Consider the following 15,842-nt stretch of genomic DNA (forward strand, 5'->3'; position numbering starts at 1 on the left):
GAGCAGAGGAAGCAGCAAAAGCCACAGCCACCCGCCCAGGAGTGCCCTGGCTTACACCTCTGATGCATCCTGAGGGGAGATCTGGGAGCTGCGGGTCACCACCCCCAGCCCCACAGCCCAGAAGATGCCAGAGGTTCAGGCAGTGAGGCACAAGAAAGGCAGAGTCCATTCCCCCCAAGCACCTGCAGCAGGCAGCTCACCTCCCCCTTCCCCTGCAAACCCAGCCCTGCCCCATGCAGCCTTTGCTCACATCCCTGCCTCTGACCCACAGGGAGGGGACCTCAATCCCTGCAAAGCCTGAGGAGTGACCACCGAGCCTGCTGTCCCCCCCGCAGCGTCCCTGCCAGCAGCCGCCCTGCTCCGCGGGGGGCCGAGCAGAAGGGTCTCCACATCAGCCAGCCCTGGAGTGCAAAAGGAGCAGGCAGCCAACTTCTCGCGAGGGCCTCGGGTCTGCAGGGGGGGCAGGAGAGTCCGAGGGCATCCCCAGGCCGTCTGGGTACCCCACAGGCGCTCAAGCAAGCCCCGGTAAACGCCGCCGCTCCCAGCTTCTCCTTCTGCTTCCCCGAGGGAAGAGCCGGCGGGACTCGGGGCGCAGGGGCGGCAGAGGAGAGAGAGTGCACCTTAAAGCAAAGGACATCTAAGCTGCCCTTAGGTCTCACTCCAAGACGGACAGAGCTACGGCATCTCCTACACTCACGACGACTCCAAACACAGCCAGACGCATGCAAAACGCCAGGGGGCCAGCCAGCGCCACCGCACTGCCGGCCCCCGCCCCGCCCCGCCGGCAGGGCGAGGGATCCATCACCCAGCCCCACCGCACGGCACGGACAGCGCAGGGGCAGCCGGCCCCCGAGGGCAGGGCGAGGGATCCATCACCCAGCCCCACCGCACGGCACGGACAGCGCAGGGGCAGCCGGCCCCCGAGGGCAGGGCGAGGGATCCATCACCCAGCCCCACCGCACGGCACGGGCAGCGCAGGGGCAGCCGGCCCCCGAGGGCAGGGCCCTGCGGCAGCCCTCTGCGGCCGGCGGGCACCGTCCGCCCCTGCCTCCCACCGGGTGGGGAGCGGCGCTCGCCAGGGGCACGGCTGGGCCGCGCTCCTTGCACTGCCCTGCAAGCAAAGATCAGTCGTTTGGGGCAGGCAGCCTCTCTGCCAGCTGCAGGCCCCTCCAAGGACTTGGTTCTGCTTCCCCCGGCTCCGCCATCCCTCTGCCGCACCCCGGTGCCAGCCAGGCTCTCGCTCCGACTGCGGAGGAGCCACGCCTCCGGCCACAGCTACGCAGCAGGAGAGCCCCAGAGGTCTGCCGCGGCTCCAAGCCCCATTCCTGTGCAGCAGGCTGACAGCAGCCAGGTCCTCAGGCACTCGCCCCAGCGCCGCCCTACTTGGGAGGTATGACCACTATAGGCTGTCCTCGCTTGGGCCTCCACATGAGCACCTGGGCGTCGTTGGCGTTGGGCTTCACCAGGGCGTTGGGGGGGATGGGCTCCATCCTGCTGAGGATCCGGGGCTGCTCCTGCTGAGTCCTGCCCACCAGCCGCGCCCGCTGCCCCAGCAGCTGCATGGGATCCACCTCGATGTCCACTCGCATCCTCCACTTGATGGTCTGCAGGATGATCTTCTCCTTGGTGGTGGTGTTCATGGCCACCAGCCAGGTGGTGAAGCTCTGGTCCCTCTTGATCCTGGTCAGCAGCGGCACGTTGCTGTTGCTGACGGGCACGGCCCACGTCACGCTGGGGTAGAAGTTGTCGTTCATGCTCACCGAGAGCCTGGAGATCTTGTTGGTGGGGCCCACCAGGGTGACGGTCTCGGTGGTGTTCCCGTACCAGGGGTAGCTCACGCCGTCCGAGTCGCTGATGGCTTTCACTCTGCCTTCACGCAGGTCGGGCAGCTCCCAGCTTGACCTGGGCAGCAGGAAGAGGAAGGCCAAGTCAGCAGGGCAAGGGCAGGGAGGGATCGCAGAGCATCAGAGGCTGGAAGGGAGCTCCAGAGCTCCCCCAGGCCAACCCCTGCCAGAGCAGCATCACCCAGGGCAGGCTGCACAGGAATGCATCCAGGGGGGGTTGGAAAGGCTCCCCAGAAGGAGACTCCACAGCCCCCCTGGGCAGCCTGCTCCAGGGCTCTGGCACCCTCACACCAAAGAAGTTTCTCCTCATGCTGAGCTGAAACCTTCTCAGTTCAAGCTTGAACCCTTTGTTTCTTGGCTTATTGCTGTGCACCACCCAAGAGAGCTTGGCCCCCTCCCCTGCCCCCCCAGCCCTCAGCTATTGATAGACATTGATCAGGTCCCTCTCAGCCTTCTCTTCTCCAGACTCAACAGCCCCAGGGCTCTCAGCCTCTCTTCCCAGGGGAGATGCTCAAGTCCCCTCAGCATCTCAGTCTCTCTTCATAGTGAGGCAAGCAACATGGGGACCCTCTCCCTGCCTGCAGCAAGCTCTCAAAGACCTCCTTCAAGAACAAATTTGGCTTTGGCTCCTCTGCCAAGTCCCTCACCCCAGCTGAAGCCTTTGCTCTGCCAGCACAACACTCTTTTAATTAACCTGCAACCAAACCACCCAGGCCAAAGCTCCTTGCTGCATCTCCCTGGGGGCACTCTCTCCTTAATCTGCTCCTGTGGTGAGGAGCAACATTCCCCAGCCACCAGCTGCAGCACCAGGACCACCACCCCAGCCCAGCCTCTCAGCAGCCTCTCCTGGGAGAAAAGCTGTGCGTTGCCTTAGATCCCCACGCAGAGGCACCTCCACAGCCCTGCCTGCCATCAGCACCACGAAATCCCTGCAGCATGGCACAGGGGAGGTGGAATTCCAGACCAAATCTTGGCTGCCAAACACGTGAGCAGCACAGCAAGGGAGACAATTGCCAGGTGGTGATGACGACCTTTGGTGAAACCTCCCACTGGCTTCAGAGGCATCTGGGTTCTGGTCCTGCCTGTGAGAGGCAGGGGACACAAGGCTGCCATCCCCCCAAACAAGTGCCAGCCTCTGCTCTTTCCATCCAGTGCCACGTGCAGATGGATCTGCCATGGCACAAGGACGTGAGCAGGCAGCAGGAGGACCTGCTGCTCCCCAGTGCCCATGCCTGGTGCCCTGCCTTTGCACCCCGGGCACTGGCAGCAGAAGCCTGCAGGTGAACTGCAGAAGGGACTCCTGGTCATCTCCAGCCCCTCTCACACCACCCCTTTGAAAGGGCAGAAAACACAGCAAGAGAGCCAACAGCTTTGTCCCTCAGTGTCCCCCTGGTTCACCTGCACGCTCAGCCTTGGCAGAGCCTTCCAGCAACCATTTCTGACACGCAACGAGAAGCTTCCTCCTTTAAACACCAGCCAAGGGAGTAAGTCCCCACACCACCCATGCCCACGACCCGGACAGAACGCTCCCCAGTGAGGGGCAGTGGCCGCAAAGCCCTCGCTGGAGAGAGCTTCAGGAGACCCGGCCGCGGCAGGAGGCGGCCGCGGGACGAGCGGAGCCAGCACTGCCCCGGCCGAAGCACTGCGGGTCGGGTGTGCAGGGGCAGGGACAGCGGCCGCAGCGGTTGCTGGGGAGCAAGTGACAGCCGTGCGCGGCGGCGGGTGCAGACACAGGGCGGAGGTGCAGCACCTAGCGCCCGGGGGGGCAGCAGCCGGCAGGCCTCCACACCAGCTGCAGGGGTGCCCATGCCAGCCTAGTGCCCACCGCAGGGCCTCCAGGCCCCCATCCCCGCTCTCGCCCAGCGCAGCCGCGGACCCCGTGCCCCAGCCGCAGCGCGGTGCGGGCGGCAGGGCGCCGGTGCCGGTACTCACACGCCGAGGTCGCTGTAGGTGTTGTAGAACTCCATGTGGTTGCAGGCCTGGATCCAGCCCACCACCCAGGTGTGCCGCCGGGCGATGGGCGGCATGAGGACGCGAGCCGAGGCGCGGAAGTAGGGCGTGCGGTACCGCAGCACCACCGGCGAGCTCTCCTCGATGGCGGTGGCCGCCGGCTCGATGGTGGCCGACACGTCCGAGACCACGATCTGCTCCCGCCGCACCCGCGCCTTGCAGGCCACGCTCTGCAGGCACCCCATCGCCGCCGCCGAGGCCTTATCACCCGCCGCCGCCGAGCCGCGGGGCCGGGGGGGCGGCCCGACCCGCCGCCGCCCGCCCGCCGCCGCCGCGGCGCATCGCCGCCCGCGCACCGGTGCCCGCACCGGCGCCGGCAGGGTGAAGGCGCCGCTGCCGCCGCGCCTCTTACGGCCCTCGCCGGCTGCCGTACGCCGGCCGGGGTGCGCACGTGCGCGAGCCGGGGCCGGGGAGGGGCGGGGCTTCGGGGTTCGCCCCGCCCCGGGGGCGCGGCGGGAAGGAGGCCGCGGGGTCCTCCTCGCCGTCGGGGGGCGCCACAGCCCCGCCGCAAGGCGTTGTGGCTCCATGGCAACCGGCTGCGTCACGGGGGGCGGCGGAAAGGGAAGCGTGGGGCTGCCCGGTACCGGGGGAGCTGGGCCGCGGGCGGGGCGTGGGCGTCCAGCTCCCGGCGGTGCCCTGGGGAGGGGGCGGCTGGGCCCTGGCGGTGCGGCAGTGGGAGGCCGGGGTGCCGGGGGGCTGCAGGCGGCGGGACCCGTAGCAGGTCGCGGGGAGGAGGAGCAGCGGGCCCGGGCACGGGGCGGCACGTAGGGTCCTGGGCGCCTCGCCCGGGTGCCGCTGCCAGAAGCGGCCTGGCCGCCGGTGACAGGTCCCCGCCTCTCCTAGGCCAGCAGCTCTCGCCATGCCGAGTCCCCGGGGCAGCCGTGAGCGACGCAGCGGCGGCGGCCGCCTGGAGTTCCTGTCCCTCGTCAGCCAGCGCAGCCCCGGCGCCCCGGACAGCCCGTCGCGCCGCAAGGAGCCGAGTAGCGCCGCCGCCGCCCCGCTGCCCGAGGAGGACTGCATGAAACTCAACCCCTCCTTCCTGGGCATCGCCCTCAGCTCGCTGCTCGCCATCGACCTCTGGGCCTCCAAGCGCCTGGGCGTCTGCGCTGGAGAGAATTCGGCCTGGGGCAGCGCACGCCCCCTGATGAAGGTCATCGAGGTTTCGGGGCACGGCATCCCCTGGCTGCTCGGCACCTTCTGCGGGCTCTGCCAGAGCGACAGCTCAGCGGCCAGGGAGGTGCTGCTCAACTTGCTCTTCGGTGAGGATGGGGGCAGGCAGGAGCCAAGGAGGGAGGGTGTGGGTCTGAAGGACTGGGAAAGTCTGAGTAAAGCACAGCTTCCTGCAGCCCCCGGGGCGCCAGATGGGTTTGAGCGATCCCTGCTGGCTTACCTGCGGTGCCTGGTACCAGAGCGAGGGACGCTGCGGCCCGTCAGTGTGGTGCCACGGGCATGGCTCAGCTGGCACAGCTCCAGCCGCACAGCGAAGCTCCAGACAGCTAAGCTGCTTCTGCAGTTGCACAAAACTTTCAGGGAGCCAAACTCTGGTTTATTTGAGAACAGCACATTCCAGGTGCAGCTGAGACACCCCCCCCCCCCCTTTCCTGGAAAGCTGCTCTGGCACACTCTTGAGCTCCCTGCAGCCAGGCACAGCACAGATTGCTCTCTCTCAGACAGTGTGGAAGACTTGATTTAAAACATGCACTTTAACCTTGTGGTGTAATATCCCCCCTGCCTTTGGCCTCCTGTCTCATTAGGCAGAGTTGGACACTTCATTCCTGGTCGTTTAGAAACTGCAGTAGCTCCAGAGCAAAAGGCCTCTCCAGCTTCCTAGTTCTTACTCTTTTATTAAGCTGAAAACGATTGGCACCTCACACTTACCATGTGAACTGAAATCTGCCTGCTGAGGAACGTGGCTTTGTGCCTCTCTCTCATCTAGCAGCACGTGGTGCAGTGACAGTTCCACAACGGACCGGGAGGCCTCCAACATGACCTCTGCTCTGAGGAGAGCTGTCCCAGCACCAGGGCCTCGTCCAGCACTCAGCACTCTGGGGCAAAGCCACCTGCTTCTGGGGGGCCCCGACCCAGGGTTGTAGTAGCTGTTTCCTAATGTCCCAGCTGAACTCTCAAGCCACATGTAAAAACCCCAACCAAACAAAGCAGCAGTGTGGCTTGGTGGGAAGAGCAAACAAACCACCATGACCTCTCCTAATGATTAACCTGAGGGGATGAACTGAAATGACCGAAAGAGCTGATGTCTGGAAGCAAGCCTTAGGACAAGCAAAAGTTGGTCTCCCACAAGGCTTCCTCAGAAGAAGTAGCTCTGACTTGAGCATGGGGCCAGCAGGGATGGAGCAAGCACCCTCTGCCCTGCACATTTGGCTGTTCTTGCCAGATGCTGGCTGAACACCTCTCAGAAGCACTTTGCTTCTGACTCCTACCACAACAGCCTTCAGCTCTCTGGGGAGAAGCCTTTACTTGAGTCAGCCTTTAGTCAGCTCTTGGAAACCACAATGTGGTTCACCTTCTGGTGTTAGTCCCTGCAGCAGCAGCCAGGCGGCAGGAGCGCTGGCACCACACCGGCTCAGAGCCCCTTAGAGCTGCGGCTGAATGGCTGGGGTGGGTTAATCGTTCACCCAGCAGAGTTCGCCCCAGCCATGAAGGTAGACAGGGCAGTGCTGAGTCAGGCAGGGAGCTGTGGGGACCACTGACCTCTCTCTCGCCTTCACGTTAAGGGCCAGCCCTTTGGGTGCAGGCTGGGCTGCCGCTGGCTGTGACAGGTCGAGAGTGGTGTTGCCTGGGGGCTGTGTGCTGCAGGGGCACACTGAAGGTGTGCTCACGCTGGAGGGCAGAGCACTGGATGAATGCCATGCTGTGCCCACCTAGGCATGGCAGCCGTGGGCAATGCTGCCTGCCCTTAGCAGGTGTTGGTAGCCGAGTTTCATAGTTTCATAGTTTCATAGTTTCATTCAGGGTTGGAAGGGACCACAAGGATCATCTAGTTCCAACCCCCCTGCCATGGGCAGGGACACCCCACACTAGTTCTTTCTTAGCTGATGGCTTTGCTTTGACTCTTGCCTTGTATCACAGTATCACAGTGTAACTTGTGTTTCGTGGAGGGGGCGTGGGGAGAAGACGTCCCCAGGCCTTGCTCACTGCCCCTTGCTGTCTCCTAGCCCTGCTGCTGGATCTGGTGCTGGTGGCCGTGGTGAAGGGGCTGGTGAAGCGGCGGCGGCCCACCCACAACAAGATGGACATGTTCGTCACCATCTCGGTGGACAAGTACTCCTTCCCCTCCGGCCACGCCACCAGAGCCGCCCTCGTCTGCCGCTTCGTCCTGCGCCACCTGGTGCTCGCCGTGCCGCTGCGGGTCCTGGTGGTGCTCTGGGCGCTCATCGTCAGCGTCTCCAGGGTGATGCTGGGCAGGCACAACATGACGGATGTGCTCTTCGGGCTGCTGCTGGGCTACGCCCTGTACAGCGTGGTGGAGTACTGCTGGCTGTCCCCGCTCAGCGCCCCGGCCCTCTTTGCGCTCTGGGGCCATTGATGGCCGGGTCCCGCCCCAGGGAGGCGGCGTGCGCCGGGCTGGCTGAGCACGCACAAGCAGAGCGCACGGGAGCTTGATCTCTCATCCTAGGGTCCCCATCTGTCCAGCCAAGACTTCAACACTAGCGGTGCTGCAGGCTCCTGGGCCCACACTTCAAGACATTGGTTGCTGTCTCCTGATGAGCTGTCGGGAAGGCCAAGCAGCTGCACTGACTGCTCTCCCGTGAAAGACTCGTCCCTGCAGAGCCTCGAAGGGCTCAGCACATTCATCTGGCAGCTCCCTGCTGATACTGTGAATCTGCATGCTCTTGCTGGGCACCTGCTGCATTGGCCCATGGTGTATGTAGCAGCTGAGGCTTTGCAGAGGTTTCTCTCCAGTCATCTGTGTGTTTGTGTGCTGTAAATACACTGATTGTGTTGGTGTCCTGTGCCCTGCACAGCCGGCTCCATGTCTGCCTGGAGGGGACTCACTGGGGTCTGTCTCAGGTTTATAAAGACCTTTGTCTTCCTAAGCAATGCATCTCTTCTGTATTGCTCTTGAGTTAAGTACTGTATCGAGGCAGTGAAGGCAGAGGCACCTGGCTCCCAGTGCCATGAGGAAAGGGTGGTACACCCCTGCCATCTCCAAACCAGGACATAACAGGGGAAGCAACTCCCAGCAGCAGCCTGCTGCACCCCTTGTGCAGAGCTTCAGTTTCTTTTCCCCTCCACAAGACTGCTGCTGACACTGCCCTGCAGGGAGCTCAGCCTTACCTGCACCTCCTGCAGCATGAGACCCTGGATCTGCCACAGCTCCCTGCGCTCCCAGGGGGTTGGCTTTCCCATACTGCCTCCACTGCTCCTGGCAGCCTGCTTTATGTGTGCAGGACTGCTTGTCCTTGGCAGGAGGGGACCACAAAGAGCCTCTGTAATGAGTCAGTGCTGAGTCTGAGCCAGAAAAGCCCAGAATCCACATCAAAAGGGACCACAGCCAGGCAGGGAGCAAGGGCTGAGCTCAAATAGTGCTCCCAGCATGTGCTGGGTGATTGGGCCCACATGAGGCTCCATGCACTCAGGCCCTGGAAAGCAGAGGTTAAGTCTCATGAAGACCAGGCAGTGCTTAAGTGTCTGCTGCTCCTCTGGCTGAAGCCTGCAGGAGAAGCCCGAGTGATGCTGGTACCAGCACCCTGTCTCTGAAATGAAAGCCCCTGTGTGACAGGGGTCCCCAGAGCCCAGCCCTGACCCCCAGCAGGGTGAGCCAGGGAAGACACTTGCTGTGGGCATGCACTTTGGTAACCTAAAAAAAAATCCCCTGGGTTTCAGCCCGTGCCTGGTAGCTGGCAGGGCAAGCTGGGGCTGTGTATGCAGCAACCAGCCCTCCTGAGCAGCCCTCCCACCCCCAGGCAGAGGTGAGGCCTGCGGTGGCTGCAGGGTGGTGAACAGGCATGACGCTCAGGAGTGGCGCTCAGGTGTGGCCAGGGTTTGGGGCTATCAGGGCTTGCTGAGCTGTGCCCAAGTACCCTGGCTCCTTTTCCCACACAGGGCATGCTTCCCATCCAAGCAGTTCTTACAGCTGTTGGAATCTTCCTCTCCAAGCCGTGGAAGGACGTGGCAGCAACTCTGCATCTGTGGCTGATTCCACTGCGTGTGCCAAAGGCTGCTCCCGGGTCACTTGAGGGACCCTCCACAAACTGCTTGTGGCCCCCACCACCCAGCACCACCTGCCTTGACGAGTCACAGGCTGCCCTGTGCTCACCTCTGCTCTGCTTCCTCCCAGCTTTGTCAATCAGACCTTTTTCCTCTTCTTGTCACTTCCAGGGTCATGGAGTCACTTGAGTTTGAAGACCTTTAAAATTAGCCTAGTACTGCCAAGTCCATTTTATCAGTTGGACTTGATGATCCCAAGGGTCTTTTCCAGCCTGAATGTTTGTGTTTCTGTGATTATCACAGGCCTCCCTGCTGATAGGAAGGAGCAGACAGGTGCTCTCACTTGACCTGTGCCCACTGCAGACGCCTTGACTGAGCAGACAGCCTGCACCCACTGCCCACCACACCCTCCATCCTGGGTGCCTGCCAAGCGTGGGCAGCCATGGTTTGGTATGGACATCACAAGCCAATCCCGACCGAAGTGCCATGGCTTGACCCTGTGCTTGTCTCCAGCAGACATCCGTGCCTTGCAGAGACCTTTGGCTTGGCCATGTGCTGAAGCACAGCAGGGGCAAAGTCCAGGGCCGCGAAGCCCCTTGCAGCTGCCAAGTTCAAAGGTAACTTTTGCAGAGGCTTTATAGCTCAGCAGAGCAACTGAGAGCTGGGAGAAGGCCTTGGGCAGTCCCTGCAGGGCTGGCAGAAGAGCCAGAAGCGATCGGAGAGGAGCGGGGCGGGTAGCGCTGCCTCCTCGCCGTGCGGCGCCGATCCCTCTGCCGGGTAAGAGATGTTTACGATGCCTTTCCACAGAGCGGCCCAGGGCGTGGGCTGGCAGCGCAGAGCCTCTGACCTCTGCAGACATCAGCTCCTGCCAGCAGTGAGGGGCAGAAAGAGCCTTGTTACAGTTACTGCCACCATGCTGTGTGGCTTTAAAGCTTAAAACCCTTTCGTCTTCAGAGCTTGGCCCCTCCCTAGCCCTGTGCTGTGCTGGGCTCTGGGGCGAAGCTTCCCAAACACGGGAGAGCAGAATTCCCCTGCACCTCCCAGGGCTGTCCAGCTGCGAGCGTGACAGGAGCCAGTGGTATGCTCCAGAGCTACCTGGTCTGTGCCTCCTGATGCTGGGGGGAACATCTTCCTAACGGGTCCCACCAGTCCAGCAGCAGCACCTCGGCAGCACAGTGCTCCTTGCACCGGGGCCCGGGGACACCATGCCACGGCTGTGGGGATAGTGTGCTGACACCAGCAGCCCGGGGGCAGAGGGGACGTGGGCAACGCGGCGCTGGAGAATGCCTCCGGGTACCGGCACAGAGAGCCGGGCTGATCCCGATAATCCCCGAGACGAAAGCTCGTTCACACGGCGTGCACAGCGCGGGCAGCAGCTCTGCCTCTGCCTCTCCAGCAGCCCCACGTCCCCACACTGTCCCCGCACGGGCTTCCAGCCAGGGGCCTGGGAGGGCTCCGTACCCGCCCCCAGGGCTGTGGCGAGAGGCGCTGCCGGGAAGGCGAGCAGCTGGCCGGGATCCAGCCGGCTTCCTCCGCCAGCCCCGTGGGAGGAGTGACGCAGGGGCAGGCACCGCACCCCCGCACCCCGGAACGGCGGCTGCTGGCCGGTATCGCAGGTCGGGGAGGGACCCCCGCGCGGCTCCCTGCCCCCTGCCAGCACTCCCCAGGCCGCAGGTCGGGTAAGGGGTCCCCCGTGGCTGTTGGCAGGCAAGGGGCGCTGGGGTAGCCTCGTGGGCATGTCCGAGGGGAAGGGAGAGGACAAAGGGCAGGCAGAGTGTCCGTCGCCTATCTGGGAGTCGGTGTCCAAGGCAGGACACGGCGGCCTGGCATGTGCCCATCGCCCGGACCTGGCACGGGCAGGGAGATTTCAGGGCTTCTTGGCACTCGGCAGCGCTTTCGCCTGCGGCGCCCAGAGGCAACATCACGGTGGTGCAAACCCCCAGCGCCGGCCAGGTCCCTGTGGGGGCAGGGAGAGCAGTTGCCTCACCTTCCTAAACAAACTTCTGGGGGGCTGCTTCTCACCTTTGGACCTCTTTGGTGTGCAGGACCAAAACCTTGTGCAGCTGCAGCCCTCGCACCTCAGCCCAGCACTGTGCCTAGGCAGAGCCCCGGTGGCGGAGGGCAGCATGGCAAAGAGGGTGGCCATCATTGGAGGGGGCAGCAGCGGGCTGTGTGCCATCAAAGCCTGCCTCCAGGAGGGACTGGAGCCCGTCTGCTTCGAGAGGACCGGCGACATCGGAGGGCTGTGGAGGTTTGAGGTAAGCCCTGCAAGCAACTCGTCCTGCTGGGGACCAGCACCATGGCAGCCAGGGACGAAGGGCAGCTGGTGGGGTGGCACACAGTCAGCCACAACAGGGTGAGCAGGCTGAGGGCAGGGGCTCCATCTCAAAGGACACCACATCAGTCCCAGCCATCCCCCCAGCTGCTGTGCCTGGCCGGCACCAAGCCATGCCCCACGCCTGCAGGAGCAGCCCGAGGAGGGACGTGCCAGCATCTACCGCTCCGTCATCATCAACACCTCCAAGGAGATGATGTGCTTCAGCGACTTCCCCATCCCTGAGGACTTCCCCAACTTCATGCACAACTCAATGATCATGAAGTACTTCCGCATGTACGCCCAGCACTTCGACCTGCTGCACCACATTCGCTTCAGGGTGAGGGCCGTGGGGGCTGGGGAGCAGCGGCAGCGGGGCTGAGGGGCGCAGGGTGCCTGATGCCCGCTCTCCCTGTGCCCAGACCAGCGTGTGCAGCGTCTCCAAGCGCCCTGACTTCGCCAGCACAGGCCAGTGGGATGTGGTGACCGAGTGTGAGGGGAAGCAGGAGGCAGCTGTCTTCGACGCGGTGCTGGTGTGCACCGGGCACCACACCGAGGCACACCTCCCGCTCCACTCCTTCCCAGGTACTGCCCTGCACCCTGACTCGCAGAGTAGCCCCAGGAAGTTTGGCTTCGGCAGTCTCTGTTCTCCCTGCTGCTCCTTCTCCTGGCCCCAGCATTTCTCTGCCAAACGTGGTCGAAAGCCTCACAGGAGGTGTCTGGCAGGGCCAGGGAGTGTCCCCACTGCAATTTCCAGGGAGCTGTCCCTCGGGCCCAGCAGCAGGAAGCCAAGCAGCCCTCTTCCCTGCCCACAGGAATCAAGCAGTTCAAGGGGCAGTACCTCCACAGCCGGGATTACAAGCACTCGGGGGCTTTCGGGGACAAGAGGGTTGTCGTCATCGGGATTGGCAACTCGGGCTCGGACCTGGCCGTGGAGATCAGCCAAACAGCCAAGCAGGTGAGTCACAGAACCAGGGTTCCAGTGGGCAGCGTGGCCCCAATGAGACACTCCCAGTTCTGAGACAACACCAAGAGCTGGCAGAGCACGGCTCTGTCCCAGCCCTCGCTGCGTTTGGCAGTGCCAGCACCCAGCAGTCCCAGCCGCCAGGCGGTGGTGGCAGTTCAGCCTTGATCCCCCGCAGACACCTCGGTTTCCAGCCCCGAGTCCCTGACGGGGGCTGCCTGCGTGGCTCTGCCCCACTTCCCCCTGCTGGGCATCAACCACCATCTGTCTTTGCCCTCTGGCTCTTTGCCCAGCACTGGGGCAGCACGAGGGGCAGCGATGCCAGGGCGAGGCTGCGCTTCGGCCTCGGCAGCCCCCCGGACCGCCGGAGCCCTCAGAGGCAACGCTTACTTCCATGCCCAGGTCTTCCTCAGCACCCGCCGCGGCGCGTGGGTCTTCAACCGCGTGGCGGACCAGGGCTACCCCCTGGACATGATCTTGAACACGCGCCTCAACGCCTTCCTGCGGGAGGTGCTGAGCTACTCCCTGGTGAGCAACTACGTGGAGAAGCGACTGAACGCCAGGTTTGACCACTCGCACTACAGCCTCAAGCCAAAGCACAGGTACCAGCAACGCTCCCCCTGCCCTCCTGGGACCCCTGCCCCTTCCCAGGGCCAGCCCTGCTCAGGCATCTCCACGCTCCCTGTGCTCGGGCCGGGGTCAAGGCACAGCCTCATAAACCCAGTTCACAGCTGCGTGGTGCCCAGGCAATGCTCAAGGGAGCCACCACTACGCCTCCCATGGACCCTTGGTGGCACCAGTGCAGTGACAACTGCTGAGCATCCCTAAGGGACCAACCCTCCTGGCAATGAGGATGGCTGGTGCTGAGCATCCCTGGGGACAATCATCCCCAGAGCACTGAGCGGTGGCTGCAGCAGGACAGAGCCAAGACACTCACCCCAGGGCCCCGATGGTCCCTTGTCTCTTCCAGGGTTTTTGACCAGCACCCGACCATCAACGACGACCTGCCCAACCGCATCATTTCGGGCAGGGTGCAGGTGAAGCCCAACATCAAGGAGTTCACAGAGACCTCTGCCATCTTCGAGGATGGCACCAGGGAGGAGATCGATGCCGTGGTCTTCGCCACGGGATACAGCTTCTCCTTCCCCTTTCTTGAGAGCTGTGTGAAGGTGGTGGAGAACCAGATCTCCCTCTACAAATACGTGTTCCCCCCTGAGCTGGAGAAGCCCACGCTGGCTTTCATTGGCCTCATCCAGCCCCTGGGTGCCATCATGCCCATCTCTGAGCTCCAGTGTCGCTGGGCTACCCGGGTCTTCAAGGGTAAGTGAGGCAAACCTCCTCTGTGGCTGCACCCTGAACCTGTGCTCCCAGACCCAGGACAAATGGTGCCCAGCCCTATCCGGGAGGCAGCAGCCAGCTGTGCCATCCTGGCTGTGAACAATGGCATTTTGTGGTTAGCCAGCCTTTAGCCTGAGCAGCACAGGGACATCTGTACCCTCAGCTCCAGGGACTGCTGCTCCCCATCCCCAGGAGCGTGCACATGCCTCGGCTGCCAGACCCCCTGCCACGGTGGTGGCTGCAGGGACACGGCACCCAGGCAAGAGCAGCACCACAGTGGCCACTTTGGATTATCCTCCCTAGGGCTGAACAAGCTGCCCTCAAAGCACGACATGGAAGCTGACATCCAGCAGAAGAAAGACGCCATGGCAAAGCGGTAAGACCCTCCCCGGGAACAGGGCACCCAGTGCCACCCTGCCAGCACGCGAGGCCGCTGCCAGCTCTGCTGCCGGCACCAGCCTGCCCTCCCTGCCCACAGGTACGTGAAGAGCCAGCGGCACACCATCCAGGTGGACTACGTCCCCTACATGGATGAGCTCGCCTGCCAAGTGGGGGTCAAGCCCAACCTGCTCACCCTCTCCCTCACCGACCCCAAGCTGGCCCTGGAGGTGGCCTTCGGGCCCTGCACGCCGTACCAGTACCGCCTGCAGGGCCCCGGCCGGTGGGCAGGCGCCAGGGCGGCCATCCTCACCCAGCACCAGCGTGTCATCAAGCCCCTGCAGACACGGCCCCTGGGGGACCAGCCCCCCGCCTCCACCGCCCCCCGCCTCTTCAAACTGGTCGGGGCTGTTGTCATCCTCGCCATCATTTTTGCTTACTTGTAGGTGCCCTACAAGGGGGCAAAGGGCAGCTTTGAGATGTGCCAGGAGGCTGGCCTGCCCCATGGCAGCCTGTGCCCCCCAGTGCTGGCAGGAGCCTTCCTCCTGCCCAGCAACAGCCTGCTGCAGCCACACTGCAAGCTTGGGATGCACAGAGCCTCCCCGGCTGCTGAAAGAACATCTCAGTGCCTGCTCTGCACCTTCCCCCGGGCAGCCTCTGCTGCCAGCAGAGGAGGAAACCTGTTGGGGCCCCAGGTAAAACCCAGCCCTTCTCAGTCAGCACTTCTGCCCCAGCAGGGACATCCTGGGCTTCTCTGTCACCCACAAGCCAGCTGTGCCACCAGTGGCACACAGAGTGGCGTGGGCCCAGCAGCCCTGTGGCTGGATAAAAGTATGTGAAATGGAGCAGCTGTCCGGCCCCTTACTCACACCACCTGCCCTGCGTGCCAGGGGCACGTGGCTCTGAGCTCCTGTCAGCAGCACACCTGCATGGCAGCGTGGGCAGCACACACACACACACCTGTGTGCCCACAGCCCTGCCCAGGCTGCGTGCCCCCGCAGGGACACAGTGGGCACAGCAGAATGGCTCAGTGCCACCCTGGGCCCCTGCACACAGCCCCTCTGCAGATGGCTGTGTGGGTCATGGAGCCAGAGTGGTGACAAGGGGTGCTGGCCACCACACTCCAGAGCTGGTGTGGCTTCCAGCCACCAGGGAGCCGAGCACCCCCTTGGCATCGTTTGCCACGCCATGGCCTGGCAAAACCTGGACCGTGGCCCCCACACTCAGGAAGTCCCTGAGCAGCATCAGCATGGCTGTTTACAGAGCCTGATGAGCCCCTTGGGGAGGGTGTGTGTGGGCAGGAGGAGTAGCATGGAGGTAGGAGAACCTGTAGAGCATGTTTAGAGTAAGCTTACCTTGCAACACCCCAGCTGAGCTGGGTCATGCAGACGGCACAGGGATAACATTCCCAAACGAGCAGCACCACTTCTCGTGACCCAGCAGGCTCTGCACACCACTGAGGCCCAGGGTGGGAGCAGGGAAACTGAGGCACAAGGTGCCAGGACCCACTGTCACCACTGCACCGCTCCTGCCAGCCCAGGGTCTCCCTGTGAGGTGGGTGTTGGCACCCGCAGGAGGGTGCTGGGGACAGGGAGAGGTGCTGCAAACACTTGTGGCTTAGTCCTGAACCAGCAGGCACGGCAAGGTGCCAGCAGGGCCACGCTGTGCCCCACTCTCGCAGCAGCACCCCGGGGAGGGCTGGGCCAGCACCTACTCCTCTGTCCTCTCCAACACCTCCAAGGAGATGGTGTGCTTTGGTGACACCCTTACTCCCAAGGGCTTCCCCAACTACATAGAATCATAGAGCGGTTTGGGATGAAAGAGA

The 15,842-nt window shown here is 63.5% G+C and overlaps 3 protein-coding genes across 4 annotated transcripts; 2 read left to right on the forward strand and 1 right to left on the reverse strand.

The window, feature by feature from the left end:
* Nucleotides 1-1,021: 1,021 nt before the first annotated feature.
* On the reverse strand, nt 1,022-4,049 carry FAM78B (family with sequence similarity 78 member B). Its single transcript, XM_068164565.1, has 2 exons — nt 3,777-4,049; nt 1,022-1,902 (listed from the first exon to the last, which is right to left on the reverse strand). Exons 1-2 carry the CDS (start codon nt 4,037-4,039, stop codon nt 1,380-1,382), a joined length of 786 nt encoding a protein of 261 aa, XP_068020666.1. The 5' UTR covers nt 4,040-4,049; the 3' UTR covers nt 1,022-1,379.
* Nucleotides 4,050-4,337: 288 nt separating this feature from the next.
* On the forward strand, nt 4,338-8,172 carry PLPP6 (phospholipid phosphatase 6). Its single transcript, XM_068164562.1, has 3 exons — nt 4,338-4,434; nt 4,698-5,113; nt 7,028-8,172. Exons 2-3 carry the CDS (start codon nt 4,714-4,716, stop codon nt 7,396-7,398), a joined length of 771 nt encoding a protein of 256 aa, XP_068020663.1. The 5' UTR covers nt 4,338-4,434; nt 4,698-4,713; the 3' UTR covers nt 7,399-8,172.
* A 1,516-nt stretch (nt 8,173-9,688) lies between these two features.
* On the forward strand, nt 9,689-14,862 carry LOC137454471 (flavin-containing monooxygenase 5-like). 2 transcript variants are annotated; one of them, XM_068164493.1, is made up of 9 exons: nt 9,689-9,800; nt 11,069-11,281; nt 11,489-11,677; nt 11,760-11,922; nt 12,153-12,295; nt 12,704-12,903; nt 13,272-13,621; nt 13,943-14,015; nt 14,118-14,862. In XM_068164493.1, the coding sequence occupies exons 2-9, from the start codon at nt 11,150-11,152 to the stop codon at nt 14,461-14,463; spliced, it is 1,596 nt and encodes a 531-aa protein (XP_068020594.1). In that variant the 5' UTR covers nt 9,689-9,800; nt 11,069-11,149; the 3' UTR covers nt 14,464-14,862. The 2 variants fall into 2 exon arrangements, with proteins under 2 accessions (XP_068020594.1, XP_068020595.1); XM_068164494.1 differs by lacking the exon at nt 9,689-9,800 and adding an exon at nt 10,678-10,697.
* Nucleotides 14,863-15,842: the final 980 nt, after the last annotated feature.

The sequence above is a fragment of the Melanerpes formicivorus genome, unplaced genomic scaffold (assembly GCF_026170545.1).
Source record: "Melanerpes formicivorus ecotype bairdi unplaced genomic scaffold, bMelFor1.0.p_v2 SCAF_81, whole genome shotgun sequence".
Classification (NCBI taxonomy): Eukaryota; Metazoa; Chordata; class Aves; order Piciformes; family Picidae; genus Melanerpes; species Melanerpes formicivorus.

Bases quoted from the DNA above. Each gene is read 5' to 3' on its own strand.
- LOC137454471 (XM_068164493.1), top strand. From the start codon at position 11,150: ATGGCAAAGAGGGTGGCCATCATTGGAGGGGGCAGCAGCGGGCTGTGT. The intron at 12,296-12,703 runs GTGAGTCACAGA...TTCCATGCCCAG, and splicing joins TCAGCCAAACAGCCAAGCAG to GTCTTCCTCAGCACCCGCCG. The intron at 13,622-13,942 runs GTAAGTGAGGCA...TATCCTCCCTAG, and splicing joins GGCTACCCGGGTCTTCAAGG to GGCTGAACAAGCTGCCCTCA.
- FAM78B (XM_068164565.1), bottom strand. From the start codon at position 4,039: ATGGGGTGCCTGCAGAGCGTGGCCTGCAAGGCGCGGGTGCGGCGGGAG. The intron at 1,903-3,776 runs GTGAGTACCGGC...CCTGCTGCCCAG, and splicing joins ACCTACAGCGACCTCGGCGT to GTCAAGCTGGGAGCTGCCCG.
- PLPP6 (XM_068164562.1), top strand. From the start codon at position 4,714: ATGCCGAGTCCCCGGGGCAGCCGTGAGCGACGCAGCGGCGGCGGCCGC. The intron at 5,114-7,027 runs GTGAGGATGGGG...GCTGTCTCCTAG, and splicing joins GCTGCTCAACTTGCTCTTCG to CCCTGCTGCTGGATCTGGTG.